The 14643-nt window shown below is 54.6% G+C and overlaps 1 protein-coding gene across 2 annotated transcripts in view; it reads right to left on the reverse strand.

Moving 5' to 3' along the window:
- Window positions 1-418: 418 nt before the first annotated feature.
- Window positions 419-14643, reverse strand: part of Pcgf3 (polycomb group ring finger 3) — a 31531-nt gene continuing 17306 nt past the window's right edge. For both annotated transcript variants that reach the window (XM_046423704.1, XM_046423702.2), the window contains exons 7-11: window positions 11867-11974; window positions 10889-10977; window positions 4400-4537; window positions 1760-1840; window positions 419-1204 (exon numbers count right to left, since the gene is read on the reverse strand). In XM_046423704.1, coding sequence (XP_046279660.1) covers window positions 1157-1204; window positions 1760-1840; window positions 4400-4537; window positions 10889-10977; window positions 11867-11974 — 464 coding nt within the window. In that variant the 3' untranslated portion in view covers window positions 419-1156. The remainder of the gene's footprint in view (window positions 1205-1759; window positions 1841-4399; window positions 4538-10888; window positions 10978-11866; window positions 11975-14643) is intronic.

Below are 14643 nucleotides of genomic sequence, written 5' to 3' on the forward strand. Positions count from 1 at the left end.
GCTTGCCCTGCAGGGTCGAGAGAGGGGTCCCAAAGCTCCCCAGAAACACCAGGACTCCTATGCTGGAGCTCCAGGACCGCCCCTCTGCCGTGGGTGGGGGTCTGCGTGTACTTGCTGGCAGAACTCATCCTCTAACTCAACAGCAACGCGATACTGGGGAGCAGGGCAGGCTGGCACAAAGCACCCTGCCTGTGACCAGGGAAAGATGTGCTGGGGGAGCTGCTTCCCCTGGGCCTGCCCACCCCAACCCAGCACCTTCCTGGGACAAGGGTGGGAAAGCACAGTGGCCTCCATCTACAGGAGGGAGAACCCTGCTGGTCTTGCTTGGAGGCACCCAGCACCAGCACCCCAACCCCACACTGGTCTGACAAGCCCCTGCCCAACACTCTTCCTTAGCACAGAAACGGGGAGGACAATGTAGGAAACTAAATGATGGCACCAAACAATCTGTGCCCTTTTTAATAAATGAGATTTTTAAAAACAAGAAGGGTCTTTAGGCCCGTGCTGAGCGGGCTGAGCCACCTCTGGTCTGCCAGCCGGTGCGCCAGAGCCACGCTGGGAGCCTGGGTGGCACGGGCCCTCCAGCCCCACACGTGTACCTGGACGCATGCCTGGACTGTGCTGCCCGAGGTGGGGTGGACACTAGTGCCCACTCAGTACCAACGCAAGCCTCTTTTGGTATGCTTTAAATTAAATCTTTATATATCTTCTAAGTCTTCAGGAAGCTAAAGGCAACATAAATATTTACCATGAAAAGACTTTTTCAATAACTTAGGAAGGACTCAATAAAAGTACGGTATTTTTGAGGCTTATTAAGAAACCGATCCGTGAACTAAACTGAAATGAACTCAGATTCTTGAGACCTGGAAAGCGAGCGGAGGTCTGTGGGATGGTGACCTGGAGCCTCGTGCCGCGCCTGCCGGCCGAGGGCCTGCGGTGGGTAAGCACGTGCGGCTGCGCAGAACTGCAAGTGTTTTCATCCTCTGTAAACACGTGCTGGTAGTGTCTTGTAGGGTGTGGATTCTCTTGTACAAAAGTTATAAATATTCTCTATTCAGAAGTCTGGTCCACCCGGCACCCAGAAGCAAGTTCTGTTGCGGGTGCTGCGCATGGCTGTGTGGCCCCTGGGACACAGGGCCAGTCTGAAGAGCCAGGCTCACAGCAAGTCCATCTTGGGTCTGTAGTGCAGCAGGAGGGGGGCCTTCTGTAAGACAAAGTCATGGCGCTCAGTAGGCCACCAGGGTCAGTGGACACGCCACCTCCTAGGAAGGCAGGAGCCATGCCCCATGCTAAAAGACCCACAGTGCCACCCTCGACTCCCCTGGTCCAGGGCCATGCAGGGCTGCTGGGGACTGAGCCCCACATCCTTGGTCCAGGTAATCCAGAGACCACCTGTGCGTTGCTCAGGTCCAGTGCCAGCCCCTCCACCTGCTGCCCCTGCCATCTGTGCCGGCTGTGGTCTGTCCTGCTCCAGGTCTCACCCCTTTGGCCACGGGAGCCCTGACCTCATTCAGCCCAGTCACCTCCTGCCCTTTCTGCCCAGGATGGGGGTTCCACTATGGTTCCCTGCTTCAGTAAGCCACCAAAGGTTTGCAGGTTTGCTGAGCACAATGGTCACTGCCTCCTGCCCCAACAAGGAGCGGGAGGCTGAGGACCCCTCCCGAGGAGGCCCAGCCAGGGTGAGAGCCCAGGAAGACGAGAGCTGCATGGTGGGTTCTCAGGGCAGTGAGCACCATGGAGCACACAGGCACAAGCTCACCTTGAACCTCCACCGTGTGACCACCACGAACTTGAGGGTGTGGTCCTTGCCCAGGATCTCCTCGTTGCACAAGATGTCCAGCTGGTGGAAGAGGGGCTTGCATTAGGGACATGCTGGCTTGTGGCTAAGGCCCCACTGACCTGCATGGAGACCCATGACATTGCCAGCAGGAGAGAACATACTCCCGGGCATCTGTGATGTCCCCTGAGCACCGCAGAAGGGCGTGACTCCCTTGTCCACCTACTCCTGCCCCACAGGAATGGAAACTGGAGCAAGCACAAGGTGAGGTGTCAACTGCTCCTGAGGGGCAGCCTCCCTACACAGGCCCAGGGCTCAGCCACAGGGGACCTGTGGACAAGGCCTGGCCACTCTAGCCCCAAAGCTGCACATGCTGTATCCTGCTCAGGCTCATAGCTTCTTGGGTGAGCCCCGGAGGGCTCTTGCTGTCCTATCTATGTACTATCTATGTCCCTGCCTCCATTCCCTGAGGAGCAGGACATGTGTCCACTCCTGAGCAGACAGCCTCAAGAACCTGGAAGGTCAGAAGCAGTTTGGTCAGCAGCAAGGATGGCACCAAGGTACCTGGACAGTGCAGGTGGGAGGGAAACTGAGAGGTCCAGTGGAGACTCAGTGCACACCTGTAATGACCTTGTCCATCACATTACCAGCCAGGCTGCTTCCACAGAGGTGCCCTGCCCATCGGCCCCCTCCCCACCATCCTGGCCCCCACTGCAGTGAAGAAAAAGGGCTCCCAGGCTTTTCTTACTATACACAGACTATTTTTGGAGCCACTTTAGGTCCCACATCACGCTGATTGGCAGAAGAGCTCCTGCCTGGCCCACCCAGCCCCAACACCCAGGTCCACACCCCAGGGTGCCTTTGTTTGGTGCGTGAACCTGCACCCACACAACAGGGCCTGTCTGTAAGGAGCCGCTCAGCGGCTGCTCAGCATCCACATGACAGGGCTCTGGGGTGCTCCTGGTTCGGAGGCTTGCAGCTGGCACTCTCTGACTGCATGCAGTGGTGATGCAGGGGGCATGCCAATGGCTCTGCTTTCATACACCCTGTGCTACGCAGAGCAGTGGCTGCTGTGCCCTGCGAGGCAGGGTGTCACCTGTGACGTGTCCTGCGCCTCTTGTCCTCTCACACAGGCTCCTCTGTCCTGTGAAAGTGGCTAGAGAGCAGACTGTGGGATCCCGGAGCTCTGGGACCACAGCAGACACCCCAACGCCTCTTGCCACTCCCAAGGACAGCTCTCTGTGCCAGGGAGAGAGGCTTACCCAGGACCACTCCCCTCCAGGGTGTACTCGTGCTCCCTCTAACAAGCTCTGCCTCCTCTTACACAGAACCCCAAGTCCCCTCACCCCTTCCAGGCCAGCTACCAGTGGGGCTGCTGTTCAGCACAGAAATGCAGGCCAAGCCACAGCCCTTCCCTGTTTTCTCCTCTGCTTTCTTCCCAACACAAGCTGCATCTGGACTTGGTTTCTCTGGGTTCCAGGTGGCTGGCATGTGTAGTGTGTCCTATGGGGCTGTGCTGGGCCAGGACTGGGTCCCTTCCTGGCCTCCTGAGACTTGGCTTTGTGGCCCTGCAGAGGCCCTTGGGGCCTCTCACATGGCCTCTGTGGCTGTGTGCAGAAGCAGACTGGGAAATCAGCAAGGAGCAGGGGCCTTCTACAAGCAGGGCTGCAACTGCTGAGGGCCTCTAGGCTACATCCTCACAGGCCCCAAGAGCAGCAGACAGCAGGAGAGCAGTAAGCCTGTCCTGACACCTGAGCCACCCTGGGGTCAAGTCCCGACCCGGGGCTGAGGGACTGAGAGGACTCCATGAGTCTGTCTCACCTTCTACCGCCTCATTCCCATACAGGGCTCTTTTGTTATTAGATTTAGGGTCCAGAAGATAATCTAGGATTATTTCATTTCAAGATCACTAACATGATTATGTCCACAAAGACCTGATTTCCAAATAAAGTGCGTCCGCAGGTTCTGGCTAGGCCATGGTTCACCTGCCAGGCCATGTCCACACACTGCTCTCCTCAGCACACCTCGTGTCAGCCACCTGGGTCCTACACAACACCTTGACCTTTCTCTCTCACAGCTCTTACCACTGGCCTCTCCTGCCCCTGTGTCTGTGCCCCAGAGCTCACTTTTCACCCAGCCCGAGGGGCCTATAATGCTATACCACCAGTCATGGAGCCTGGCCTGGGCCCAGAAGAACTGGCTCCTGCTGGCCATCTGCACCTCCATGTGAGGGCCATGGTTGCTGTGGTGACGCACTCTCTTCCACAGCCCCCGATGCCCAGGCTCTGGGTCAGACAAGTTTCACTACTGTTACAACCTCAAAGCTGGCAGCCACCCACCCACTTCACCCACCCATCCTGACCATCCACGCAGGAGGCAAACTGCAGGAGCAGGACTGCTCCTCAGGACAAGTCTCCAGCCTACTCCAAGCACCCTCTCTTCCCACAGCCTCTGTTGCTTTTCCTGTGGACGACCTGGCGGGGCAGGAAAAACCAGCAGGAATTTTGTTGTTATTAAAATTTCCAAAGTTGTGGGGAAAAAACAACAACAACAAAGAACTTGAGAAGGATCTCTCACGAGTGGGGAGCGACGCCTATCTCCTCTGCTCAGAGGAGCAGTTACCTCGTTGAAGGAGGAGAGGTTTAGCTTCTTGGCGATGAACTTTTTCAGGTGTAGGACCGTGGCCTGCGCTGAGCAGCGGATCCATTTCCGCTTCAGACCCCGCAGTTTGCTGCTGTTGCATTCCAGGCAGATGCTCACCTGGGGACAGAGGGCCATGTCAGCAGTCAGTTGTCAGCAGGTCTCTGATCTGCAGGCCTCCACTGATGGCCCTGCCTTAAGGCTAGGAGCCGGGCCTCTAAAGTCAGAAGCTGCTTTTCTCCATCGCTGCAGTTCTCCTTCAGGTATTTGGACAGTCTCCTCAAACTGCCTGCTGTCACCCTGCCCTCTGCAGTCAGCCCGCCCATCCTGCCTTTGGCAAACAGATGCCCTGAGGGAGCCTTGGCAGAACCCTGGCAGGGTGGCTGGAGCATTCAGAGAAGCTCGGAGGGACGTGGCATTAGGTGTGGCCTTGAGGATGAGGCAGACATGGAGACCAGTGTGGCCTTGGGGAAAGGCAGTCCCTAGCAGAACCGCAATGTGGTTGTGCAGTTCTCTGGAGGAGCAGCAGCCTCCAACTGTCAGGGCAGGGGTACCACAGGATTCTAGTGCTGTGAGCCACCCACCCACTTCACCCACCCATCCTGGCCACCCACAAGGCAAAGGCAATCTCCCAGGACTGCTGCGGAAGCCTACCACCTCAGGAGGTGGGAACAGAGTACCTGGAGAACACTGAGGCCCCTTAAAATTCAGATAAAAGAATCAACTGACACATGATGTCTAAAGTGGTAAGAGACGCAAAAGGGAGAGTTACAAGTGTGAGATGCAGGCACATCATCAACTAGCAAACATGAAGCTAGAACCCAACAGCGGCTGGCCGTGGTCCATCTCAGTGTGGAGGGTTAACCTCCGAGAGATCTCTAGAGGAAGCTAACCACAAGAGGCACAGAGACAGGCACCAGTTGAAGTAGGGAAGGAAGCAGAGCACCAACAGAGGTGAGCTGGAGGGACAGCCATGTCCAGCCAGTGTGTAGGAGCTGTGGGGCTGGGGCAGGGCCCCACATGGGAACACTGGACAGGCGTCCTAAATGGTGAGGCACAGTGGACCTCAAGTCAGGAAGAAACAGAACCAAGCAGATAAATAACCGAGAGTGTCAGGATGGTGGCACCCCTATCATCCCAGTGACTCTGGAGGTTGAGGCACAGAATCAAAAGTTCCAGCCTCAGCAACTTAGTGAGACCCTGGTCTTGAAATAAAAAAATGCTTTAAATAGGGCTGAGGGTGACCCTGGTAGAGCCCTGTGGGTTCAATCCCAGTAAAAAAACAAGACAAAACCAACAAAGAGAATGAAGCAAAGTCAGCAGCAAGCAACTGTGAAAAGCGGAGCTCAGGGGGAAAGACCCTGGGGAGGAAGAGAGATGAAGGAGGAAGAAAGAGAGGGTCCAGACAGGCAGGTGGGCAGGTGCAGAGCGATGCTAACCCTGGACCTTCAGCATGCAGACGTTTGTTCACTTGAGTGATCTGTGGCCACTAGACGAGCTGAAGCAGAACTTACAACCTGCAAGCGAGTGGCAGCAAACAGATTACAGAAAATTTAGCAATTCTGTCACCAACAGCACCTGGTGCCAGAAAGGGGAACAGAGAAACACGGGGCTGTAGAGTGGCAGAGACCTGCTCATACTCACCTGTGGTCGCGGGGAAGCAAAGCTACTTGCCAGGTAAGGAAAACTTCTGATTTGGTTTAAAAATCCCTAGCAGATAGCTACAGAAAGCATCACAGTTGTTTAAAAACTAACTCCAGGCACATGTCAACCAAAACAAAACTGGAGAAACATCTGAATCTGTGTGCACCAGGAGCTGAGCCACAGTGACAGCTTGGAAGCACCCCCCTGTGGACACCCATGGGGTGGACACCCACTGGCACAACTCAGCGCAAGGGCCACTGCCCTTGCAGGTGTGTGCTGGCCATGTGTGGCGCTGGTTGAGGGGCCACGTGTGCTCAGGAGGGGACTGATCACAGACGGCTGACCCCAGGTTGGGTGTGGCCCAAGTGCAGTGGCAGGCACAAGGCACCCTTCACGGTGTGGGGTCTGAGCCAGACCAAGACACGGGTCTGCTGGGCCCAGCTGCCTGCTCCAGCCAGGGTTCTGGTGAGGAAGCTAGCCTTGTGCCCAGCCTGAGCTCAGCTCTGTGGAAGACAGAAGGCAGGCAGGGCCTACTGACGGCCACATCAGGAGTCCTCCCCTGCCAGGGGCTGCTGCCCAGACCCTGAGGCATGTGGGTGTGCAGAGGCCACTGGGGCAGAGTGTGCTTGGCTGTAGGATGAGTTCAGCGAGGACTTGGCTTTACAGCAGTGTCCCCAGCCATTTCAGAGCACCCAGCAGAGGCAGTGGCAGGATCAGAAGCAGTGCGCAGTCATCGGCCAGGCTGGTCTCATCTGCTCATACCCAAGTCCATCAGAGCTGCACATAGAAACCTTCCCCAGGCTTCCTGCACAGCCCTGTCGAAGGCAGACCCCTGCCAGGAGGCCTCAAGGCTCACCAACCATAGAGGCCCAAGGACGAGCACTCCTCTCTTAGAACTCTGCCTTTTCCCAACAAGAATCTACAGACACTCGGATTCTCTCTGGTAAAGGTTCCAAGGACTTGCTGAGGAAAGCCGGCAGCTGGTTCCCAAGGCCATTCAGAGGAGCAAAGCGCCAGTTACTCAAGACAATCTTTCTCTTTCCTTTTTTTTTTCCTTTGGCATGAAGCCCAGGGGCACTTAACCACTGAGCCACATCCCAAAGCTTCTTATTTTTTTTCATTTAGAGACAGGGTCTTGCTAAGTTGCTTAAGGCCTGGCTGATTACTGGAATGACAGGGTGCACCACCACCTCACCTGATTCTCAAGATGATCTTGGGAACTGTCCTACTATATCACAGCTCAGGTAAATAGTTCAATAATGAGGCGGGGAGGGTTACGTGGGGCTTGCTGGACAGAACAGACCCGTGTGGTTTGCAGGTCTCCTGGTAGATACTCCTGTAGCAAATGGTGGTGAATGTACTGGTCGACTCATGATGGCCAACTGCACCTCCTTCCACACAGCCAGCTGTGGGGGTTATAGCCTGACCACAAAAAGCCAGCTTTACACTGGAGAAAAGAGCCTTTTTAACAAATGATGCTGGGAAAACTAGTTACCCATATGTAGAAGGAGACTAGATCCTTATTTCTCGCCTTGCACAAAAATCAACTCAAAAATGGATCAAAGACCTCTGAATTAGCTGGGCACAGTGGTCCACACCTGTAATCCTAGTGGCTTGGGAGGTTGAGGCGGGAGGATCATAAGTTCAAAGCCAGCCTCAGCAAAAGTGAGATGGTAAGCAACTCAGTGAGATCCTGCCTCTAAATAAATACAAAATAGGTCTGGGAATGTGGCTCAGTGGCCAAGTGTCCCTGAGTACCAAAATCCCTGGTACCCAAAAAACAAAACAAACAAAACCAAAAAATAACAAAAACAACCCAGAAACTAAGCAACTCCTAGAAGAAAATAGGGTCAACACTCCAGCTTTTAGGTACAGGCAATGGCTTTCTCGGTAGGACCCCTAAAGCTTAGCCAATAATTCCAAGAGTTGATAAATGGGACAGCAACAAATTAAAAAGCATCTATACAGCAAAGGAAACAACTAGGAATCTGAAGAGAGAACCCACAGAATAGGAGAAAATCTTTGCTAGCTACTGTTCTTACAGAGTATTAACATCCAGAATATATAAAGAACTCAAAAAAGTCACCACCAAAACAATGAATAACCCAATCAATAACAAATGGGCAAATGAACTCAACAGACACTTCTCAAAAGAAGAAATACAAATGGCCAACAGGTACATAAAAAAATGTTCAACATCGTTAGAAATTAGGGAAATGCAAATCAAACTACCCTGAGATTTCATATCATACCAGTCAGAGTGGCAGTCATCAAAGATACAAACAACAATGCTGAAGAGGATGTGGAGGATGTTGGTGGGACGACCACTGAGGAAATCAGTGTGGAGGTTCCTCAGAAGACTTGGCATGGAACCACCATGACCCAGCTAGACCTCCTTGGTATTACAGTCATCTTACTGCAGTGATACATGCACACTCATGTTTACAGTAGCATGGTTCACAGTAGCCAAACTATGGAATCAGCCTAGGTGTCCATTAGCTGATGAATGGATATAGAAAATGTGGTAAAAATACACAAAATAGTTTTATTCAGCAATAAAGAAAATGGAATCATGGCACATTCAGGAAAATGAATGGAAGTAGAGACCATCATTAAGTGACATAGCCAAACTCAGAAGGCTAAGGGTTGTGTGTTTTCTCTCATGTGCTAAAGCTAGAGAAGCAAAAGGAAAACAGAAGTGGGGTAGATTTCATGAAAATCAAGGGGCGATCAGTAGAGAAGAGGGATCAGGAGATGGAAGGTGGGGAGGGAGGGGAAAGTGCTGGGGAGTGAGACTGGCCAAATCATATTGTTATATTGTGTATTGTGTGCATGTACAACTTTGTAACAACAAATCCTGTCAATATGTACAACAGTGATACACCAGGAAAAAATGTGGGAGAGAAAAGCAAAACTTTAAAATGGGCTGGCAAGAGAGCACACAGCACAGGACATGGGGCACCCGTGGCACCCGTGGCACCTTCAGGGCAGATCCCCCACTGCAGGGCAGGCCACACAACACGCAGCAGGCAAGAGCACACAGGAGCACGAGACCAGTGAAGGCACCTGTGGGAAGTGAGCAGAGGGCAGCAGGCTCTAAAAGTGCTGTGGTCTGCATGTGCGGTGCCCAGAGCTCCTCCCAGACATGCTAGAGCATCCACAGATGAACAGCTGGACCAGGACTGGGCTGAGTGGGCGGGGACTGCAGGCAGGGGTGTCATGGCTAGGTGTCTCTGGGGCAGGCCCCACAGCACTGCCTTTCCAGGGGCCCTGCCCCTTCCCACTGCTGCCTGGCCACCGAGAATGGAGCCACCACCATGTCTGTCTGCCAAGAGGTGCTGCCTCATCTCAGACCAGAGCCCTGGAGTCGCCCAACCCAGAACCAGACCGAGCTTCTGGAACCATGAGTCCAGATCGACTTTTCCACCTCCAAGGTGTTCTTGGGTATTTGGATCACAGTAACTAACGCTGAAATAAAACATGCATTGTCAAGCATAAGGGCACAGCAGACAGGACTTTTCAAATTAGAGTTGAGAAAACCAGTGTGTGTGTGTGTGCGCGCGCGCACAACAGGGCCTGCTCTCATGCACACAAGGCCACCTGAGCATGGAGTTCCAGGCACTGCGTGCGGCAGCAAAGATCAGTAGGTCAACAGTGGAAAAAACTTGAGCTGCAAAGTGTAAGTCAAATAGAGCAGAACACTAGGTACAATCCTCCACCACCTATAGCACTAGGTCCAGGCGCAAGACCACATGGTCCAGGCGCAGGGCTGAGTCCCAGGGAGCAGAGGGGCTGCCCCCAGACCAGGGGGACAGGGCTAGGAGACAGGGCCTCATTTGAGCAACCCTCTAAGCCACCTTCAGATGGTGACTGACACTCATAGACTCAGGACCAGACAGCAGCATGGGCTGGGGCCACACCACCAAGGTGACCTCTGCTCTAGGGCTCGGGCTGCAGTTAGAGCTGCCTTCATCATACCCAGGGCACCCGCAGCCCTGTCCCTGCTTCTGGCAAGGCCCACCAAGTGTCATTAAAGTGCAGACGTGGATAAAGAAACATCAAAGGTCCCTGTGCTCTGCCCCAGCCACATTTCAGCCAAGCTGTGTTCTGCTGTGGCCAGCCCAACCCTACCTCTGCAAAGGTCCTGAACTGAGTTGGCAGGAGTGTGCCCGGGGGTGTACCTGGCAGCTGGTTACTACCTCCCAGCTGCTGGGACCACAATACAGGGCAGCTGGGGACCGCCCCTCACAGCTCCTTTCCATCTAGGGACGTTGAGCGAGCCTTTTTGGCTATGGACAGTTCCCTGCAACTACCCGTTCCCGCATGCTGAGCTCATCACCCTGGAGCAAGATCAATTCTAAGCATTTGCAGGTGACTGCGTGAGGCTTTGAGAAAGCTGCCATGGGTGGGCACCAAGGCCCATGTCGCTCTCCCACATGTCCTGGTTCTCTCCCCAGCATGGCCAGGGTCTCCAGACCCACTGAGCAGCAGCTCACAATAGTCCCTGGCCCTTGTTTGAGTCAGACAAGGCTCTGCTTCACCATGAAGCAGGAAGACTGCTGGAGTTTGCAGAGGACGATGCATGTTAGGGAGGGCTGGCAGCAGGATGTGAAGGCTCCCTGGTTGCCTGGTCATGTGGGAGTAGCCCAGTCCCTCTTACTGCCCACAGGTGCTCCTCACAGCACAGAGCGTCTGGGAGGAGGAACCTGAGGGGACTGTCATGTTTAGGTCTGGAATATATAATGGACAGCACATACGTGTGTCTGGTAGTACACCAAAGGGAAGAAAGAACAGCCGGCATGGCGCTGGGAGACTCGTGGGGCCCACCTGCTCGTCACTCCGGTGGTAGTCGTCATCCTCCTCCTGCTTCTCCTCTGTGGTGGCTTTGTGTGAACTGTCGTCTGCTTTGGTCTCACCTGTCACACAAAGAGAAAACACTGAGAGTTGGGGATTCCCTCCACTGAAATCCAGAGGCCCTGAATCCCAAGCCACTGAGCAGTGGTGGGAACCCAGGGGTGCTAACTGCATTGAGAAGGCCTGATGCCATGCTCTTCTCAACCCTGAAGCACAAAGTGCCACCAACAGTCTCTCTCTGAGACTGGCCACAAGAGCCCAGTGGAACTCAAGCCTGTGCAAAGGTCTGCCAAGACAAGGTGCCCCAGGCTGCAGGGCTCCTGAGGCTGCCCGAGGCTTGGGGAGCCTGTCTGAGAGCACAGAGATAACTGAGCAGTGGGCAGCAGGACCAGCGCCAGGCTCCCACAGCACCTGGCTCCAGAGCCTGCCCCAGAACCCCAACAGGGTTAGGGCCAGACTCCGGCCACCTCCCCGGCCTGGGATGACTCCTGAGAACCGGGTGGCTGGCTCTCCACATGGCGGTGGCCAGGGTCCTCCCCCGTCTACACATTGTCAGGTGTACTCAGGGTCCTCCCCCGTCTACACATCGTCAGGTGTACTCTGGTGTGGTCCACCAGAAAAATACCAGGCCTCAAAGATTTGAACAATGTTCAGTATGCAGAGACTATAAGGTGCCATCGACTTCATACCCAAACCAAATGTTATTTTGCCATTTTATGGTAAGACAGCACAGTCCAACCTTAGGAAGCTCACCTCCCTCACCTTCTTCTTCCTTAGGCCCTCTGCCCTTTGACCATGACCTCCAGGCACGTTCTGGTGTCTCTGGCTCTCTGACCCACACCCCATGCCCGCCCAGCACCCCTAAGGGCTGCCTCATGGGTGGTGAAGCCACCTAGAGCTGCACCAGAGGCCTGACGGAGCCCAGGCATATGCAGCCACGGAGCCACTCACCATTGCGGGGATCCAAGTGCTGTCTTGCGGAGCACGCCTCCCCCTTGATGTCGCCCGGCACCTCCAGGCCCAGCTTGTGGTAGAACTCCCTCTGCTTCCTCATTTCCGCTATTAAAAGTTAACAGACAGCCTTCAATCTTCAATAGGAAGGGATTCAGCAAGACTGCACAGATGCCATAGAAGGAATGCAGATTTTGGTTATGAATCCTGAAGACTGCTATTGCCAAGAAAGCAGCAGGTGAGGCAAGAGCTCCTGGTCAACGCAGCACTGTGGGACCATGCAGCGGCGCACAGGAACCAGGGCGAGGCCCTACCACACAAGAACCTGGCGAGTGGAGAGGCTCCCTAGCCCTGTGACCCGACCCCCTCCGCTGCCCACAACATCATGGAGTGGCCCCACAGAGTGCCGGGGTGTAACAGAGGGAGCTTTGGTGATCCTTGGGTATCACCACTGTGCGTAAACAGCTCAGCGATCCAGATGTGCCGTCTGGTGCCCATGGCCATTTTACCACAGGCAGTGCAGGAGTGCTCTCACGGGCCGAGGGTGGGCTTGCCAGTAGGAATGGGACCAGGGCAACAGTGCCTGGAACCTCCCGGGTACGGACAGTGTCCACCCGGCACTGGGCCAAGAGTGCCCCCTGGTGTCAGCATCCAGCAGCAGAACAGGGCAAAAATGGAGGAAACACTCCCCAGAGAGAAACTCCCCCTGAAGACAGGCAGAAAGTCCCTTCCATCCTTCTACCTCTGCCAGATCTGCCAGACTGCTGGCTGACAGGGCAACTCCGCCTGCCCCAGGGCAGGCAGCATGCAGCTCCTGCTGGCTGGGTGTATGGAGGGCCTGAACACAGCTGCCAACCTGCACCCTCACTGGACAGCAGGCCAGCCTGGCACCTTTATTCCAGGGAACCATCAGTTCCCTGCTACTGAGTGACTCTTAGCTAGTGCTCCACCCATGTGACTAATGCTCAGACCTCAGGAAAGAAGCAAGAGGCTGGACACCACCACTCAGGACACACAGGTAGCAAGAAAATTTAAGGGAGTTGCTCAATGACGGCCCTATTAAGCATCTCTGTGATAACTAATTTGTGTAGCTGACACAAAAGTCCTTTATTGAATTTTTTACCTGCATATCTGTTTTTCCCTACAGACAACGAGCCCCAAGACCACCTGGACAGAGTCCTGGCTGTGTCCAGCCCTAAACAGCTGCTCTGAAAATGCCCAAGTGTGCAGAAAGGAAGACGTATAGGCTGAGCACTGCAGGAGCCATGGGCATTGCTAGAGGTGAGAGGCATGTGCACTCTAGCCTGAGAGCCAGCAGGGTCAGCTCAGAAAGGGGTGTCCCCCCACTGTACAAAAGCAGCCCAGACGGAGGCACGGCACCCTGTGCATGACATGGGACAGCATGGCAAGCCCACAGGACATGGGGACATGAGGCAAAGCAACTTGGGTTGGACACCTTGGCTCCTGTTGTTTCTTTACTTCTTACCCATGAGGACACAAAAGAATAAAAATAAGGGCCCCAATGCCATGTCTCTACACACTGAAACATTAAATGGGGATTGTTTTTGGTGTCATGTGCCTAAAACACTTTACACTTTAACAATGACATGAAAATCCTACCATTAGCCATCTATTCCCAAAGAACCAGGGAGATCAGGAGGAGGAGATCAGAATCCAGCTATCTGCTGAGTCCTGTTTGTAACGCTGTAAGATTGGAACTGCTTTAATGCCATGGGTCCCACCGCGGGGCTGGCCCTCCAGACAATCCTCAGCAGCACACAGTGCCTAAGCCTTCATGGCTGCTCCTACAGAAGCTGAAGCACTGGCCAGTCACAGCAAGGCAACCCCACGCACATGCCGCCCTAGGATGAGCAGCCATTCACCCAGGGGAACCTCTGTCACAGTCGGACAGAGATCACATCTGCTACAAAGGAGCACACGCCACAACACACATGTGCCATGACACGCAGACTTAGACTCCATCTGCAAGATGCCCCTTAAGGAACGGAAAAGGAAGCAGCAATATTGAGACCCACAGCCACTCCTAGGAAAGCCATCGGCCACCTGGGCCAGTCTGACAGAGGTGTCCCTGGGCCCATGGTGGGAGCCAACCTGGGGGTGGGAGGCTGAGCCCGCAGACCAGGGCAAGCCCTGCTCAGCATGTGCGCCAGCCTGTTGTACATCACTCAGGGCAGGAGCTCTCCCTGTAGAGGGCAGAAGGACAGAGGGCAGAACTGAGGCTCTGCACAGCCCAGTTAACAGGTGAGATACAAATCCCCAAAAATTTTTATTGAAGAAATTCAAAATACAGTGACAGCCACCAAGGGCAGTTTTCCAGAGTGAGGATGGAGCCCCTGTGGGGCGACGCTATTCGCCTGGCATCAGGGTTCACATACATGTCCCCATGCTCGTCTGCCACGAGGCCTGCGTGTCTCACTTGAGGTCCCCACACAGGCTTGTGCTGTGAACCTCTCCAGTGTGCAATGAGGCAAGCTCAGAGGCCTGCTCTGTGCTGGCCTTTCACCACACCCAGAGCCGCGGGCGTGGTCCTCCAGCTGAGGCCGGGTGCAAGCCCCTCTACCATGTGGCTGACTTCCTCTGGACTTGTGTCTAGGCCCCAGACGGTGCTGCACCAGGAAGCACAGCTGCGGCAAGTCTGGACAACGAGGTCCTGCCTCTGTGGTGTGGACCAGCAACCCCCAAAGGCCCAGTGCTCGAGGCTTGGTCTCCACATCGGCCCTTTAGGGAGTGGTAGAGAAGAGGCTGAACCTAGCGGG

This window comes from Marmota monax, unplaced genomic scaffold, assembly GCF_021218885.2.
Source record: "Marmota monax isolate L192 unplaced genomic scaffold, Marmota_monax_Labrador192_F-V1.1 WCK01_AAM20220418_F8-fsc00009, whole genome shotgun sequence".
Taxonomy (NCBI): domain Eukaryota; kingdom Metazoa; phylum Chordata; class Mammalia; order Rodentia; family Sciuridae; genus Marmota; species Marmota monax.